This window comes from Sceloporus undulatus, chromosome 5, assembly GCF_019175285.1.
Source record: "Sceloporus undulatus isolate JIND9_A2432 ecotype Alabama chromosome 5, SceUnd_v1.1, whole genome shotgun sequence".
In the NCBI taxonomy this organism is placed as follows: Eukaryota; Metazoa; Chordata; class Lepidosauria; order Squamata; family Phrynosomatidae; genus Sceloporus; species Sceloporus undulatus.
Window position 1 is genome coordinate 97,652,880 of NC_056526.1, and position 18,023 is coordinate 97,670,902.

General features: G+C 39.4%; 1 protein-coding gene across 1 annotated transcript; it reads left to right on the forward strand.

The window, feature by feature from the left end:
* Positions 1-6,166: 6,166 nt before the first annotated feature.
* TCAF2 (TRPM8 channel associated factor 2) lies at positions 6,167-17,256 on the forward strand. The gene is made up of 7 exons (XM_042469643.1): positions 6,167-6,783; positions 7,686-8,683; positions 10,203-10,297; positions 10,691-10,904; positions 13,317-13,556; positions 14,537-14,871; positions 16,987-17,256. Exons 1-7 carry the CDS (start codon positions 6,167-6,169, stop codon positions 17,254-17,256), a joined length of 2,769 nt encoding a protein of 922 aa, XP_042325577.1.
* Positions 17,257-18,023: the final 767 nt, after the last annotated feature.

Sequence of the window (18,023 nt, forward strand, 5' to 3'; positions counted from 1 at the left end):
CGATTATCAGAAAAAATGGAGAGCATACACCAATTTAATACTTAATTGTTCTCTCATTAGGTACACAAATCATTTGATTCCTATTTTGGAGTAGATTTGTCTTATTATTTTTAAGCCATTTTTTACCTTATAAGCTCCTTCGAACAAGGAGCACCATGTAGGCTAGCTAAACTTAATTGAGAAGCATAAGCTCTATTTCATTGCTCTATATTCGTTTATAAATTGGGAACCCGATTCAGAAAGATCTGATTTCTGAAACACTCCAATTCTATTTCTCGCCACTTACTAGGTAACATATTACATGATTATCTCAAGACACAATATTTTTCCATTTTCTTTCTATAATTGTAAAAAAGGTTTCCACTCTTTAAATAAATTCTTCATTTTTTTCCCTCATCCAGCAGGTTCATCTTATCCATCTGCCATTTGAATACTTTCATTAGCCACTTTTCATGGATGGGGTCTGGTCAGATTTCCAATATGTAGCATATAAAATTCTGGCACATGTAAGAAGATAGAAGATTAGTTTACCCTGTTGTTTCGCAATTCTGAATCTATCATACCAAGCAATATGTTTCAGGGGAAGAAGGAATTTGAATGTTTAGCTCTTTATTTGATATTATGCACCTTTAGCCAAATTGTTTTGCCATAGTACATGTCCACCATAAATGGTAATAGACCCTTGCTTTGAGACACTTCCAACACTCTGGTTTACTGCTTTTAAACATCAGGGAAATTTTTGCGGAGAGAGATGCCATCTATAGTCATTTTATTATGTTCTCCTTTAAGTTCTGATTGCTAGTATATTTGAGACCTTTGGTCCAAATATTCTCCCATTTTTATATGCTATGTTATGACCCACATTCTGTGCCCATAGAATCTGCTGCCTAATCACCCTCCTCCTCCGTATCCCAACTCAAAATCATTTTATAAATCTAGCAATTGCCTTCTTCTTTCCTTTCCCTATTATCTCTTCCCATTCATTTCTCTTATTACATATGCCTGGCTGTAGCTTATCAATTTCCCTCTTTCTTTTAGTTGCCTGTACAGATACCATGACATGAGATGCCTGAACTTTGTAATCTTCCATTGTTTTGAATTCTGTCGAATTCTGGTGTTACGTTAATTAAATCAGCATATCTTAACCATTTTTTCTTGGTTATCTTCCCTCCCAAAAAAAGCTTCATGTGGAGAACAGCTGTAACAATTTGATTACAGAGTCTCCGTTTAATTTATCCCACACCTTCAACATAGATCTAATTATGATTGATTCTTACATTCTCTGTGGATTTTCTTTTATTGTAAAATAGATAACCATGAAAACCCAATCTTGTCCTCCCCTTCTAAATTCAATTATATCCATTTTCTAACAGAATCCATTCTATCAACCACAACAATGTAGATGCAAAGTAATAAATTTCAAATTTGGATAGTCCCAGGCCCCCCCTTTCTTTTATCACACATTATTTTCTTTCCAATTCTGGCCTTCTTTTTGTTCCAGACAAATCTCATATATCATTTTGCCACTTATCCAAGTTTAAAAGAATGCAAAATCGGAATGGTTTGAAAACTGAACAAAATTTTAGGAAGCACATTCATTTGATAACAGCTATCTCTCCCAGAGAGATAATTGAATGTTCCCCATTTACCAAGGTCTTCTTTAATATTCCTCCATGTTTCCTCATAGTTATTATGGAATAAGTCTGTGTTTCTATTGGTTATGGTTATTCCAAATATTTCACTTTTTTTCCTATTCTGAATCCCGAAAGCTCTTCCAAATTCTTAATAGCCGCGTCGTCCATGTTTTTCTCAGCATGTTGGTTTTATCCTTGTTCACCTTAAGCCCGGAGGCTTTTTCAAATTCTTGTACTAGGTTAATTAAAGCTTGATACTATTGCAGGGGTTTTCCAGGATATAACCACCTCATCAGCGAATAGCCTCCTTTTTACTCCGTTTTCTAATTTTCAGTCCTTGAATTTGTTCTTCCATCTTACTCTGTTATTTAACATTTCTAATACAAAAATGACAATGGTGATAAGGGCAGCCTTGTCTCGTTCCTCGTTTTATTTCAAATCTTCAGATTTACTGTTATTTATTATTAACTTCGCCTTTGTTCTTTATATATTACCTGGATCCATTTCTGGAATTGTACCCCAACTTCCAGTTTTCCAACATTATGGATAGCGTTGTCCCGCTATGTTATCGAAGGCTTTCTCGAGGTCCATGAATATCAAGTAGTCCTTTTCACAATGTGAAACATATTCTGTAAATCCAATGGAAACTAATGTTCAGTTATAGCGTTGTTGTGGGCTTCAAATCATTTCCAACTAATGGTGACCCTTAGGTGCTCAGAGGAGACTTGCCATTGCCATCCGCTGGGCTGAGGGAGTGTGCCACCCACAAGGTCACCCAGTAGGTTACATGGACAGCCAGGATTTAAACCCTGTCTGCAGAGTATACTCTAATGCCCAAACCACTACAGCGCTATTAGTGGGGAGTGGCAATAATTAATTCCTGATCTTTAACATTTAACATCATCACATATTTTAGCCCTAACATTCTAAATTTGGAAAGAGGATCTCTCATCCCATTTTCCAAATGCTTATACATCTCCAGTGTCTGTTATGACTACCAAGGGCAGCTAGTGTCTTGCATAACCACCTGCATTGCCAACAATCTTGTGACCAATCTGATGTCTTAACCTCCTGCTCATCAAACACTGGTCAAAATGCTCCAAACAGTTCTGGTGGGTGCCTCCTGTCCTGTAAGCAGAACTTTGGCCTGTTACAGACTGCCCCCCAAAATAAATGCTGCTCGGGTCCTGTATGCTGTTTAAATGATGCATGCGTCCTAAGAATCCGGAAGCTGCACCAAAGCTGGCCTCCAGTGCTTACGAATGGAGTGTGGCTTTGGCGCAACCTCCGGACTCTTAGGACCCATGCATCATTTAAACAGCATACCTCCAAAGAGACCCCAAGCAGCTTTATTTTGGCAGTCTGTAACAGGCCTTTGCCTTCTGATTCTAGTCTGCACTCTAACCAATACCACACTGGCTATACAATAGTTGCAAAACTACTATTGCAGTATTGGGATGGGTACAAAAAAAGTACTACAAGAGAAGTCCATTGTATTTCTTTTTTAAAAATAAAAGTTTGCATAATCATGTGGCCAGCAATTTGAAAAGCGGTGATATTATGATACATTTAATCCTATCCATTGCTAGAGTGACAGGCAATAATAGCCACAAATATGTTTTCTTAAACCATAGTATTTATACCTTCACAGGCAAATGTCAAGACATCATTTGTCAAATCTTTGATAATCCTGCGCCTGAACTTCAACTTTTCCTTAATATTTTCTTTAATGGGTGGGTGACTGTTAAAACTGCCAATCACTACACACTGAAATTATTCTCCAAATTGCTTAATATTCATATTTCTTGATCTCAGAGCATGGAGCTGGTCAGATTGGAGCAGCCAAGTGTATATTAAGTTGTAGAAAAGGACACTGTATTCTGAATAGTGTTGTTAATTCCAACTACAGTAGAGTCAACACAAGTTTTGATTCACAGCACTCAAACATTGAATCAATAGGTCTGTTATCCCTGGGACTACCAATAGGATTTGAATTCCTATTTCCTCAAGATGGCTAGTGCAACACATCCACTTTTATAGCTGATGCATTTGTCCACTAAAATAATGGTTGCTAGCCAGGATGGCTCCAAATAGAAAACTGCCAGTGAAAAGACATTATACAGTTATCTGGTGTCATATGGACAAACAGGGTGAAATAGTGTGATTCCACAATAAAAAGGTTCTTCTGGAAGCACCCGAAAAGCAGAAGGCTATGGGTGTTTTTCCCCAAGTAATTCTGAAATCAGTATTTGCAGTTCCTGGACCATATGATGAATTTAAATAGTATATTAACGAGGATGTAATTAATTTTTCAGAATAATTCTCATCCTCACATTATAGACCAAAAGGAATTGTATGCATGATTTATGCCTATGTAGATATATTATTATTAATGATATAATATTAAATAATAATATATTAGTAATTAATTTTTGCTTATAATGTTGACCTTTACTAAATTTGCTATTATTGTTATTTACAGCAAAGTTGGTTTTAAAGGAGTTTATCACTTTGTTTATTAATTTGGCTTACCTCTTCCAGTTTAAATTTCAATTCGGGATGCATCCTGATCTTATCAGAAAGTTTTTGCTGCCAAATCTGCCACCCAAACACAGCCTGGGGCCATCCCTGCTTCCAGGAGCCCTCCTCACGGCTCTTTTTGGATATGGGAGTTTTCCAGCTTAAGAAAATGGCTACCAGAGCACTCCTGGAAGCGGGGATGCCCCTGGGCTGTATTCAGGAGGCAAATTCAGTGACAAAAACCTTCTGCTAAGATCAAGATGCAGCCCAAATTGAAATTTAAATTGGGAGAGGTAAGCTGAATTATTAAGCCAATGAATAAGCTCCTTATAGTGACCTTATGAATGAGAGACGTTCAAATTACCATGGCTGGAATCCACTTGGTCATTTATAAATACATAATCACCACAGTTGTGCAGCTACACAGTAATTCCCATCCCAACTCTCTTCTCATCCCACATACCTGAAAGCAGCTACTGCAATGGACAGGGGTCTATTCCCTTGTGGCTCAGGAAGCAGCTGACTGATATTCCAACTTCTCCCATGAGAAGAAATCACAGGCATAAACAGAGTCCTTGTTACAATTCCCTGTTGCACTGGATATTGCTTGAATGGGAGCAGAATATCAGCCAGCTCTTTCCTGGGGAACAGGGGAATAGACCTTTATCAATTGTACAAGCTACTACCCAGTAAGTGAGGATTTGGGGGGATAATATAACACTGAAATAGGACATACGTAGGAACCATGGATACAAAAATAGTCACAAATGTCATTAAGAGTCCTGCTCAAGTCCTCCAAACTCAGAGCTGTGACTTCCTTGACTGGGTCTATCCACCTGATCTTCCTCTTTTCCACTGCCTTCCACTTCACCAAACATAATTGTCTTTTCTAATGAGTCATGCCTTCTCATGATATATACAAAGTATGATAACCTTCATTTTGATGTCTTGGCTTCCAGGAAGAATTCAGGCTCAATTTCCTCTCAGACCCATTTATTCATCCTTTTGGCAGTCCAAGGTATGCCTATCAAATGAATGGATTCTCTTCCTGTCAACTTCCATAGTTCTGAGCCATAACAGTTAAATGGTGTCAAACTGGATTATTTCTGCAATGCAAATATAGCCTATCTGAGCTTTTCTTTCTTTTTTTTTAAACACACAGATCCTGACATTTTTCCCTAAGAAGAAAGCTATCTTTCTGGCATAATGATAGCTCTTGTGCACCTCTTGGAAATTAATGTTTATATCAGCAAGGCTTGTGAAACTTCATTCTTCAATAGGTTGTGCATTCTGTGTTCATCATATCTACTTTCTACTGTACAATTTGTGATGAGGAGAATAACAGTGGAAAGGTACACGTGATTATTGTTTTACAGAGAGCTGCAGCATAATCCTAATCATATTTACTCAGAAGGAAATCCAAGAAAGCCTTATAAGTCACAATGTCAGAATTGATCTGAAGGTGCACAACAATAACAACAACAACAAAACCCAAGTCCCATTGTATTCAGTCACTCTGTTTTGTTTCTAGAAGGAAAGACAGCTGAGATTTAATTTTGAAAGGATTTTTAATTTCCCTGCTACAGTTCTGGACAGGTTACTGAAACACACATCATTGTTTCATTTATTTTTAACTGTTTGTAGACACAGGAATACGGAAAAGCTTAAATAGGATTATAGCAGTGTTTTTATTTTACCAGCAGCTAGTTATCATGTTTTTGTGACAAAAGAGTGACAGAAAGCTAGTTACAATAATTTCCACACCCATTGCATTTTTTCAAAGCTTGCAGTTGGCTTCCTATAAAGGCATCATAATGGTGTTCATTCATAGGCAATTCTAGAGGCGAACTCAAGTCTGGTAAAATTAATTCTTTGTACACTTTAAAGTTGTCATAGAGAAATATAGATGTTATCTTGGAGGTGCCAGTGCCAATTCAACATGTGTGTATTTGTGTTGTGTTTCTCTCTGTTTTTCAGCTTTATCTTTCAAGGATCCATTCCAAAGACCCTAAATGGATTCCAGACAGTCTTATGCATCTCTGGTGAGGGGCGTTCACTCTTTTGACTTCACTGGAGAGTTCTATCCTGATGAATTGCTGCTCATAGGAGACAAAGCTTTCCCAGTGCTTGTGAGTAATAGTGGGCAAGTGCTGATTGCCTCTTCCCAGTATGGGAAGGGCCGAATGATAGTTGTTTCACACGAAGACATCCTGAAACATCCCCAGTTCTTGCCATTCATTAAAAATGCTTTGCAGTGGCTCAAGCCCAACCAAGCAGCCCAGGTAGGTGTTGACGGCAGCTTGGATGCCCTGTCCCAAATGCTCCTCCGTGACGGCATGAAAGTGCAGCAAGATGCAACGCTGGGAACTAAGCTAGGAGTCTTTTGCACAGATGCTTATAATGAGCTGCATGCTGATGATCTTGTGCAGTTTGTAAAGAGAGGTGGGGGTCTGCTTATTGGAGGGCAAGCCTGGAATTGGGCAAATCAACATGGAATGAAGAAAGTGCTTCGTGGGTTTCCTGGCAACTGGGTGACTAGCGTGGCTGGTGTTTACTTCACGGGCAATGTGGGAGAGAAGGGAACTTTCACAGTGTCCCAAGAAATGCCGAGGATTCCACTAATCACCAAGTAAGTACACATCTCATCTGCAGTATTCTTCTTGGAAGGAGAAATAATATTTTGAATACAAGTTCCCACATTGCATGTACAGTGTGCATATATTTAAAAGCTTCATTTTAAGAGCATAGTCAAGACTTGAACAAAAAGCATGTAAATTCTTAAGTCTTTAAGTCCTAGACACTTGAAGTTCATAGAACTATCAGTTCTATGTCATAAGCAGTGGCATTTTTACAGTCTTGCATACTGTTCTTGTATAGAGCTTAGGCCTCAGTGTTCTGGAACTGGTGATCTGGCTATGACTGTTTTCTTAGGGCTGATTAAGTTGTGTCGCAATGTGTCAGGCAAAACATTTTCAAGCAGCCATCTAATGACATATCTCCATGATCTTATTTTAGCTCAGTTGATGCCCTAGGGTCCCAATGGATACCTGGAGGGTCTCAGAGGATGATATGATACATCCAGCAGTACCAACATAGCCAGACAATGTGGCTGTCTTTCATCTCTGACAATGGAGGGGTGCAGGAGTCAGATTAATTCTTTCTGTGAAAAGAAAGGAACAATGTGTAGTTCTGTCTTGGACAACCTTACACGTAGGATCTTGGCTCATTCCCAGATGAGAACCTTCATGTAGCCCTTTCTCCCTTAGCAGCGTTTAGGTGTAGCCTCAGCTCAGCGATCCTAGAATGCTAAAACAACAGCAGAATAGCCTTGCCCAGCAGGTGGAATTGAAATAATTGCATGGTTAGCAGGAGGGGCTATTCATCTTTGAAATTTGTTGCAGGAGCCCCTATGATGTTTAATATTTAAAAACTAGTGTTTTTTTTTTAAAAGCCAGAAGTGGACCTCTTGCTATTAGTAGTTTACTGTATCAGTATTTGTCACAGTAAATATCCATCTTGCTTTTTTTGCAGGTATGAAATCGACACCCAAAGCGATATAAAGGCTATTCTAAAAGGTATATCAAAGTTCGATTTGCCTGATATTGTTCCATCTCAGCTCCTAATTCATGGAACACTAGCATTCCCAATTGGCACAGATGACTCTCATCAAGCATTGCTGGCTGCTGCTTATTACGGCAGGGGACGTGTCATTGTAACTTCTCATGAAAATGAATTTACTATATCACCAATGAAAACTTTTGTTCTCAATGCAATTGACTGGCTCAGCTCTGGAAAGGGAGGGAAGGTTGGTGTGGGAGATGACCTCCAGGATCTTTACTCCATGTTAGAGCAAGCAAATATCCCATGTGAATTAACATCACTTAAAGATGGCCTAAGTGTGTATTGCTGTACTGCATATAGTGACAGAGAAGTGGAAAAAATTCAAGAGTTTGTATCTGAAGGAGGTGGCCTTCTTATTGGGGGACAAGCATGGTCATGGGCTGCTGAAAACACAGCTTCCAGTGCCATTGCTGAATATCCAGGGAACAAGATACTGAACAAGTTTGGAATTGGAATCCTTGAGAAAGTCCTTGATGTATCTGATCAGAGCTATCCAGTTGACTCAACCACAGATGTTGGTTCATCTTACCACTTCCGAAAGGCATTGTTTCAATTCAAGCAACACATTAGGAACCAACAAGCTCTAACATCACCATATTCCTCATGGGTTCAAAAGTTAGCACAAGATACTGCAGAATTCATAAAGATCCCAGCCAACAATTCTCCTCTCTTCTTCTCTGTGGATGAAGATCTGATGGAACTGATCAAGCAGAGTGGAATTCCTGATGTCAGTGAAAGCAGTCCCATCAAATCCAATTCAGACAAAGCATTTTTAATTTTCCTGTCATCAGAGCTCTACAACACTTTTCCAGAGTTTCAGAGGCTGGTGCCCAAGCTGAATCAACATCTTGGAACACATTATCCAATATCCCCACCTCAGATTATTTCAATAAATGGAAAAAACAATGGTAAGATTTTAATTATTTAATTATTTATTAGCTAGTTACCTCTATGCTGGTTCAGTCTTTGGCATTTGATTGGCTTCCATTTGCTGTGAGCTGGAGAATTCAAATTTTGCCTAATCCCTGAATAGGCTTAAGCAAACCACCACCACCAGGATCATCATAATCAACAACAACAACAACTGAACTTTATCTTATTAAACAAAGGGCCAGAGCAGATGAGCAGGAAAGAGTGGTCCAAGTCTGCTCCAGCCAGAAGCAGCCAGAACCCTGCAGACTGCACAGCCCCCTCCCAAGGTGGGCTGTGCATGCTGGGGCCAACTGGTGCTTCCAGGAGCCAGATGATCCCAGCTCCTTTTAGCACTGGTCCAAAGGACTGGAGAGCAGCCTCAGCACAGCTTCCAGCCACTCTGGAGGCGTGGGTCATTTGAACACCATGCCTCCAAAGCAGCCAGAAGCTGCTTCATTTGGCCTGTCTGTTCCAGATCTATAATGGGAAAATACATTAGATTTATAACATGCAAAAGGTTAACATTAAATTGTAAGTAAAAAGGGAAATAAAAGCAAAAATAACTTAAACCATACAATTAAAATAATAGACCGTAAAATAGTATAATTTAAAGCACTACAGCATGTATTAAAAACCCTTTCTTTAAAAGCATTCAGTTTTCAAAAGTCTGTTAGATTAAAAGGATGCTTGGTGAGTGATAAAAGGAGGGAATGTTTCTAGCTTTCCAAGAAGTGAAAGCCCAGGGCCTAGGGGCAGAAACTGAGGAGACTAAGGAGACCTCATGCTGTGCTACCCATGTGCTGTAACATGGGCAGACCTAGGAGAAATCCCATGGCTCATTTGGGAAAATATGACCTTTCAGATAGCCTGCACTTAAGATATATGGGACCTGAGTCTGAAAGAGCAGCTTATAACTTGTAGTCTCAGCCTCTATCTGCAGTATGGAAGTTCTCATCAGTGCTGAGCTAGAAGATTTGAAAGTATATAATTACAGACCAAAACAGTGCAGTAAGACAGAATGCTTCATCTTTTTTTCTGATTCTGATTGCTGCCACTAACAACATTACGCACTCCTCCTGGTGACTGATGGCTGAGCAGGGTCACACACACACCCCGCGCGCATGCTCCATTGCTAATCTATAATAATGCCACACCAGGCCACGGTATTATGCCGCTCTGTGGTGGATGGTGGCAGATACTGACAAGAGCACTCCTTGCTTTTGGCACTAGCAGGTATCCCCACCACCCCATTTCTTCCAATCCCTTCCAATTTATCAGGGTCTATCTCAGCATTAATAGTTACACTGCTTTGCCTTCTATCACTAGGTGACACAGTCTGAATATCTGACATGAGCTGTTTTTGGATTATGACAGGCAATGGAATTTAGGCTAAGATTTGGAGAATTTTCAGGCTGACAGGGCAATTATTTTTCAAAGGAATCAGTAAGATAACAAATCTTTTCAGTTTCATCATGTAGCCTTTGACAGACTGCTTTCCTGGTGTGACTCTTACAGGCATGGAAGCATGGAGAAGCACTGGCCTCTACCTTCCTCCAGGGAAAACTGCCACTCTGCTATTTCCATCCAGTGTCATCAATGCAAATTTACAGGTATTATTTATCCTGCTGAATAAAAAAAATTGCCCTGTTTAAAATATTTATTTTGCACATGTCTCCACTTTTACTGTCCTGCCTGCTCATCTTGCCTGTAAACAGCACTTGGAGCATTCAACAAATCACATCCACACACACAAGGACCACTTGCACCTCCAAATGTCCTTACCTCAATTTCAACTGATTTGTGTCAAGGTGCTTCCAAGCTCAGCCTCTCTCCTTCTTGCTTTTTGGTTCTGTCTGCTGCAAGAGTGGTTCTAATTGCTCAGAGGTTTAATAGTACCCAATATAAAATTATCTTGCATGTCAAATAATTCTGCCAGATGACGCACTGCCCAGTAACCCATTGTCCACAGTGAAGTTTGCTGTGTTAAGGTTTGTTTCTCTTAGGTACAGATTGGCTGTCACTCTGATGACCTCAGTGATGCTGAGGAATTGAAGCGTGCTCCAGTGGTGATAAGACGATTTGACGTTAAGACTCACCGGATGGAAGTCTCCAACCTGTGGGGTGGTCTCTTGTATATTATTGTGCCAGAGAAATCCTCAATGGGCCACATCTCTATCACCATAGAAGGAGCTGTCAAAGCACCTTATTTTAAGCATGGTAAGAAGACAAAAGGAAAGAAAGTAATGAAGTATTATTTGAATGTAAATTCAAATATAAAGGGGTTGGCAAGCACCTAGTAGCTCATGTTGAGTGAGATACATCATGACATTTCTTGCCTAGTACTGTAAGTAAGGGAAAAATGGAATTACTGTTAGCTTTCATTTTGTAGCCTTTATTCCTCCTCCTTTAACCATATGTACCTAGCATCAGCCCTTCTCATCTTTGGTTCACCTTCTCTTAAAAAACAAAACTTCTGAAGTAATGTCGCATACATGAGTATACAAAACGTAAGTATCTGAGTATGTATACAGTGCCATACCATCACTACTGAGGTACTGCAGCTTGTCATCACAGATGTATTGGAGCTTTTCCCATGGCAGGAAGTTCATTTAGACATACTCTCTTGACAGTACTTTGAGAACACAGTTCTACCGGTTTTCTGTATCACCACCAAGTGCTCCTAGTATTGCTATGAGACCCAAATAGTAGATTTTACCTGGCTCTAGGCACGACATCTATCATTTAGATCAAAAAAGGAAGGAAATGTCTCCCAGCTGCCCATCTCAATGCTCATCATGGTCAGAAGGGCACCACATTTATTTCCCAGAACCCCAATCGGCAGCACCTCAGTATCTTTTGGGGCACTGCTTGACCTAAGAGGTAGAGATTTTTTGGGAGGGGTATTGGCAGAACAAGCTAAAATAATGGAGTGCCATCATAGCAGCTACATCTCATGAAGCAGGACCTTGTTCAAAGTCTTTCTTGATGGATTAACTCCCCATTTTGTTTGTCTTGGAAGTGTGATATAACTATTTGAACTGTTCATAAAAGAATAATACTTTTCATCTTTACAATGTAAATGCTAACAAGGAACAAAGCAGCACCTACCAGGGTGAAGATGTAGAAAGGATTTGTGTCAATGGGGAAATACAAGGAGGGGAAACCACCTCTGCCACATTGGATTGGCACTTGTTTTTTCTTCTTCTTAAGCTAAACAATGCCTTTCAAATTTTTCATGGAGGTAGCTGTGTTAGTCTTTTGCAGCAAAAAGAATAGCATCTAGTATCTATCTACCCAACAATATCTACTTTTAAAAAACAACAAGCTTTATTTAGCATAAGCTATTTCATTCTGTTGACTTGGTAGATGTTTATACATACAGTCAAGGGGGTGTAATTAATGGACTGAGAGGGAATGGAAAATGTAACTTAGGCCCAGTACATACCTGTGATTTAGGCTGGACTGGCCATGGCCTCTTTCCCTCTGGAGGGATGCCGGAGCAGTCAAACTGCCTGCTATCTTTCCGCCCAAAAAAACCCTGGAAAAACCAGGTTCTTTTGGGGTTGCTGGGCCGACGTCACAAGTTATGTCAAGATAGTGGCACCCTTGTGGATAGGACACTGCCATGCCATGCTAGGGTTAGGGACCATGCAGTTGGTGCCCGGTCCCTAACCCTAGAATCGGCGGTGGCATGCCACTTCGAGACCATCTGTCCCAGGCCAAAATTACAACTAGTTATCGTTACCTTCACTAGCATTAATAACACTTGGTGGGAGAACAAGCATCGTAGCATAGATGAGCTGCTTACATGTACATGATGAAAAGTCAAATAGATTAAAATGTGTCATTTTCTAGTTTTAATAAAATATTTAAAATGTATCTTTGAATGAAATCAGACCATACTTTTTAGCTCTTCAGTTACTGTTGTTCGCTTCTGCCCTGTCTCAAGGTGCATCTACACTGTACAAATAATACAGTTTGACACCCCTTTAAGTGCTGTAGCTCTGGCCAAAGGAATCCTGGAATTTGTAGTTTTATAACATTTTTAGCCTTCTCTGCAAAGTGTTGGTGCTTCACAAAACTTCCGATCCTAGAATGCTGCAGGATGGAGCCATGGCAGTTAAAGTGGCATGAAATGCCATTATTTCTACTGTGTAGTACTGTACTGTGTAGATACACTTTCAGTTCTCTGTTGTTGTTTCCAACAGCTATTTCCTTCCATGCAGACACACCTGAGTCACTTTGATTCCTACTACATTTCCTGTAACAATTGCTCTTATTTCTGTTGCTGTCTTCAGCACTGGGCAATATCTGTATTGTGCACAGCACTTTAAAAGGATACCAAATAGAATACATGTGGTGATGGCAGAATCCGCTGACACTGTTCAGACCATGAAAATCTAAAAAATTATCTTCTCAATGGTTTCACAAATTCTTCAGTCCATAGCTCCTACTATCTAAGTTCTACTTACGGATATTATTTGCATTTTTAAAAGAATGTAATTATTTAACTTTTACCTACATTTTACGATTTTACTCATCTTAATGCCTGTTGTTATTCAAGCAATGAAAACTGCACAATACTTCAAAATAAAAATATAAACTAAACCAATTTAAAATGTTTGCTAGGTCAAACCAGCCTATCTGACTGGCAGAATACCATCCGCCACTCTACTGTTCCCTGGACTGAACTAGAAACGGAGAACATCATTTTGACAGTGCCCACAGATGAAGCGCGAAATATAAACAACCCAGACATTCTCCTCACCATCTGGGATAATATGATGTCAGCAGTGGCCAAATTAGCATCCATCCCTCATGTGTTCCCCAGGCCAGAGAGAATTGTGGCTGATGTTCAGATATCAGTGGGCAAGTACTACTAAACAGTTCTCACATATGTGGGTAAAAGTAGAAGAGGTGGCAATGCAGTGGTGTTTAACTAACTTATTCAGTCCTCTAGAAATAAGAAGGGAGATTATTTCTGTGGCAGAAACTTATATTCCTTAGTTGAAATGTTACGAGTGGAAAATGTCAACACAGAACTCCAGTCAGAGGCAGCCCAACATTAAGTGTAATGATAATTTGAACCAGTGATGTAGTCAATGTGGTTTGCACAAACTGAAGGCTAGAATCCTATTGGTGTAATACATACATACATGCTAGTTCCCTCACACATGTGGTTATATTTTCAAACTGCTGTAGGTTGAATGTATTAAGTTCACAGTTGTGCAAGAAAAGTTCTGAAAGTGTAACCATTTTATATGGCTGGCACATATTACCCACACGATTCATTGGAATTGTGGAGACAGACTGAAACGTAACTTCATTACCCTATGACTGGCAAACATTCCAATTGTGTGATAAGGTCTGAAAAATCTGGATTTTTCAAATTTAATTCAGATCTAAATTAGGTTAGGCCAGATTGGTGTAAAATGAATTCGGGCTTAATTTGAATTGTCCAAGTAGGTACCAAACTGACCTTCTGCTAACTCTCCACTGATCCTGAGAGTAGCTTTCCAGTTTTCAGGCAGTGGTATTTCTCAGTTCTGCCCATTGGTGATCCCTAGTTTTGAATACAAGAAACAAACCTTCATCTGCATAAATGCAACAACATTTTCAAAATAATACCATCATTTTGAACAGAATACTGTACCACTAATGTCACCACTGCTTTCAAAGACTGGCTGTTGCACAAAGGCTGAACTGTATTTACTTCCACCATAGTTTCACAGTCCACTCATCTGTGTATTTAGAGATTTCTTTTGTAGCTTTATCACTGATTCTTTGGACTTCTGTTCAGATATGTAGGTGTTTTTCATGTGTCTTCCTCTCAACTGTGCCCTCCTTAGGCTGGATGCATGCTGGTTATCCAGTCATGCTTCACTTGGAGTCAGTGCAAGAGATGACAGATGTGCAGTCCATCCGTGACAAAGGTCTATGGGGCCCCATTCATGAGCTGGGTCACAATCAGCAACAGAGTGCATGGGAATTTCCACCCCATACAACTGAAGCCACTTGCAATCTCTGGTCTGTTTATGTAAATGAGACAGTACTGCACATCCCGAGAGAAAGGGCCCATGAAGACCTTGCACCAGAACTCAGAAAGGAGAGGATAGAAAATTATGTTCAGAATGGTAAACTGGAAGACTTTGAGGCATTTACTGCTCTGGAGCCCTATTTACAGGTAACATAGAACAAAAGCATGCAATTCCCTGTTTCTCTCTCTCTCTCTCTCTCTCCTCTCTTTTTAAAACACTTTACTGAGAAGTGGAATTGTTATCTCTGGCCTTACTTCCAGGTAGTACTAAAGAGTAAGACTAACTGATACAGTGTTGCCAACAAGCCTCGAAGATATTTCCCTGCATTCGGCCCCTATGTACCAGACCAGAGTTTAACTTAAGTCCCATTTCCCAAGCTAGGTTAAACTCTGACACTCACCGTTGCAAACCCAGCCCCCATTTCCCAGGATAGGTAAAACTATCTAAAGCTAGGGGTGGAGTTTTAGTGAGTGAGTAATTCTTTGAGTGTTAGTTAGTAACTATTTGTATTATTATTTCCCTGAGAACCAGCATAGCATAATGGTTGGAGTGTTAGTTAGTAGTCTTTGAGTGCTAGTTAGTTAGTAGCTCTTTGAGTGGTAGTTAGTAACTGTTAGTATTGGTATCTTCCCTTTCCAAATATTTTTATTGATGTTTTTTGAAAATAAAAAAATTAAAATTACACACACACACACACACAAACACACACATATACGCTCATCCCTCCATATTTGCGGCTTTGATTATTCATGGATTTGATTGATATGTTCTCTCTAGGAATACCTAGGTCCTCCAGTGCAACCCAATGGTCAACTTTAACTAAAAGTTAAAGGACCGTCAAGGGATTATCAATAGGATAAATGGAGCCCCTTAAAATGTCTGAAAACAAGGACTTGAGCTGATTCGCACCAGTTTATTTGAACCAGTTGTTAACCTTTTTCAGGTTCGTGGCTGCCTGACAATATAGCAAATCCAATAACATAAAAAATTCACCAAACAGTGATACCTTTATTGGACCATCCAAAATGCACAATACGTTGCAAGCTTTTGAAGCTCCACTGGCTTCTTCATCAGGCAAAGTATTAAAAACCATACAGGAGGGGTGGGGATGAAGATGTTAAGCATATGCTTGCATTTGGCTGTTTTTTGTTCTTAGTTCAGATGTTATGGAGGGGTATTTTTTGCAGGCTGGCACCTCCTCCCTCCGGCCATGTGGCTGCTGGGAAATTTTCAAAATCCAAGAAATTTAACATCCCTTTGCAACACAAAAAAATACTTCCTTTGCAATCCAGTATGTCTCCATGAAAAATGGACAAGTAGGAACAAAAGAAAGGAAGAAGTGCCAGGGAAGAAGCAACAGAAAAGCCCAGGCATCCAACAACAAAAAGTCTTTAAAAACAGTAGAGCAGTCAGGAGACTGGAAGTCATAAATCCCCCTCAAACTTGATTGCATCTCCATTTACTACTAAATTTTCAGCTATGATTCCCAAGAGCCTTTTCTGTTTATTTCATGTAGCTTTATCCTGTTTTTTAATGCAAGGATGAGCAACCTCTGGGTCTGCGGAGCCACATCACCCCTTTCCACCTTCAACCCACTGGTGGATGTGCTCTTCCTACATTGTTGCACCAATAAACTTGTCAGCAACCCTAGCAATTTTAGTAGCATATTGGTGAAATTTTGCAATTTACCTTTAAAACTGGGCACATGGGGAGCATGCACACTGTTTTCAACTGAACCATGCTTCTGATAGCTTTAAAAACAGTGTGTATGCTCTCTGAATTTTTGTTGTTTTAGCAACACATTTCTGGTGAAATTGGCAAAACAGCAATGTATTTGCAGATGACTACGGATCCCACAAAAATGGGGGAGACACATGTGGCTCAGGGGCTGTATTTCCCACCTTAGTTTTAGGGTAAAACCTTCTTGGTACAACAAAGAAAGGGCAATAAAATTAATATCAAATAACAAAGCTTTAAAACAAGAGTAATAAATTAACAACTAAAGCAGCAAGATCTAAAATATGCTAAACAGAAGATAAAGGTATTGAAATTGGTCTCAGAAGAATGACTAAAGGGGCCATACACAGGGAAGGAGTTCCAAAAATGAGGAACCATTATTCAATTTATCATGGGTGAGCCATCTCATTTGAAGTGGTATAAATATGTATCCTCAGAAAAGCAGCATTGGAGTAATTTTACTGTGTACATTGAAATCCTGATTCAAGTAGATAAAAGACTAAATACGCATCTCTTAACCTTAGCTGCAGGAGGCATTTGGATGGGAGCCCTACATGCACATCTTTGCTGAGTATCAAAAAATGACCCAAATCCCAGAAGATAATGAATCTAAGATGAATCTATGGGCAGAGAAGTTCTCTCAACAAGTGAAGAAAAATCTGGCCCCTTTCTTTAAAGCCTGGAAGTGGCCTATTAAGGATGAACTTTCTCAGAAGTTGTCCAGATCCTTCCCTGCATGGACTGAGAACCCATGTCTCCATAGGGAACTAGATGTGACAGAGATGACAGATTGATTTGGTCCTGGAATCAACTCTAGGGAGTCCTCCTGCCACATTTGGGGAAACTGAATTACTGGAATAAAATAAAAGATTAAAATGAATGATCTTCAAAATGAATTTCACTTAAAATGTTGGTGAATTAATTGGGCATGGAGCTGCTGCTTATTAAAAATAAAAATCTGGTGATGTGCTAATTGCTAATAATGTTTGGCGTCACTGTAACACATACTTCAGGAATATAAAAATGTATTTTTCATGAAATAAACAGTAGTTTCACTGTTCAAGTGCTCAGCATGAGGTACACAACTCTGTACTCAGTGATGTTGTATCTCACAGTATCTTTGGGATAGGGACATCTTTCCTTATTGTGTAAAGTGCCATTTACCTTGTTGGTGCACAATTAATGGAGTTTCTTTTATTGTTTCTTTTATCTTGTGGGTCGTATAATGGACCAATGATCATTAATAAAATTATTTGTGATTACTCAATGACATATTTGATTTTCTCTGTCTCTGTTCACTAATTAGCAGAAAAGGCACACAATCTGTTTGAATTTAAGCACTTTTAAGTCCTGTTGCTTGTAGTGTGTCATTTCAGGGTTTTCATAATTATTATTTCAAAGAGAGATTTCAGTGCATTGCAATCCATGGAGTGTACAATAGTTATCTGAGCTTGGATTGCTCAAATCAACAGTGATTATATATTGGCAAAGTGCTTCCTCTCCACAAAGTCCTTCTCTGTCTGCCATCTTTCTACTTCCCTTATGCACTGGCTTAAGCATG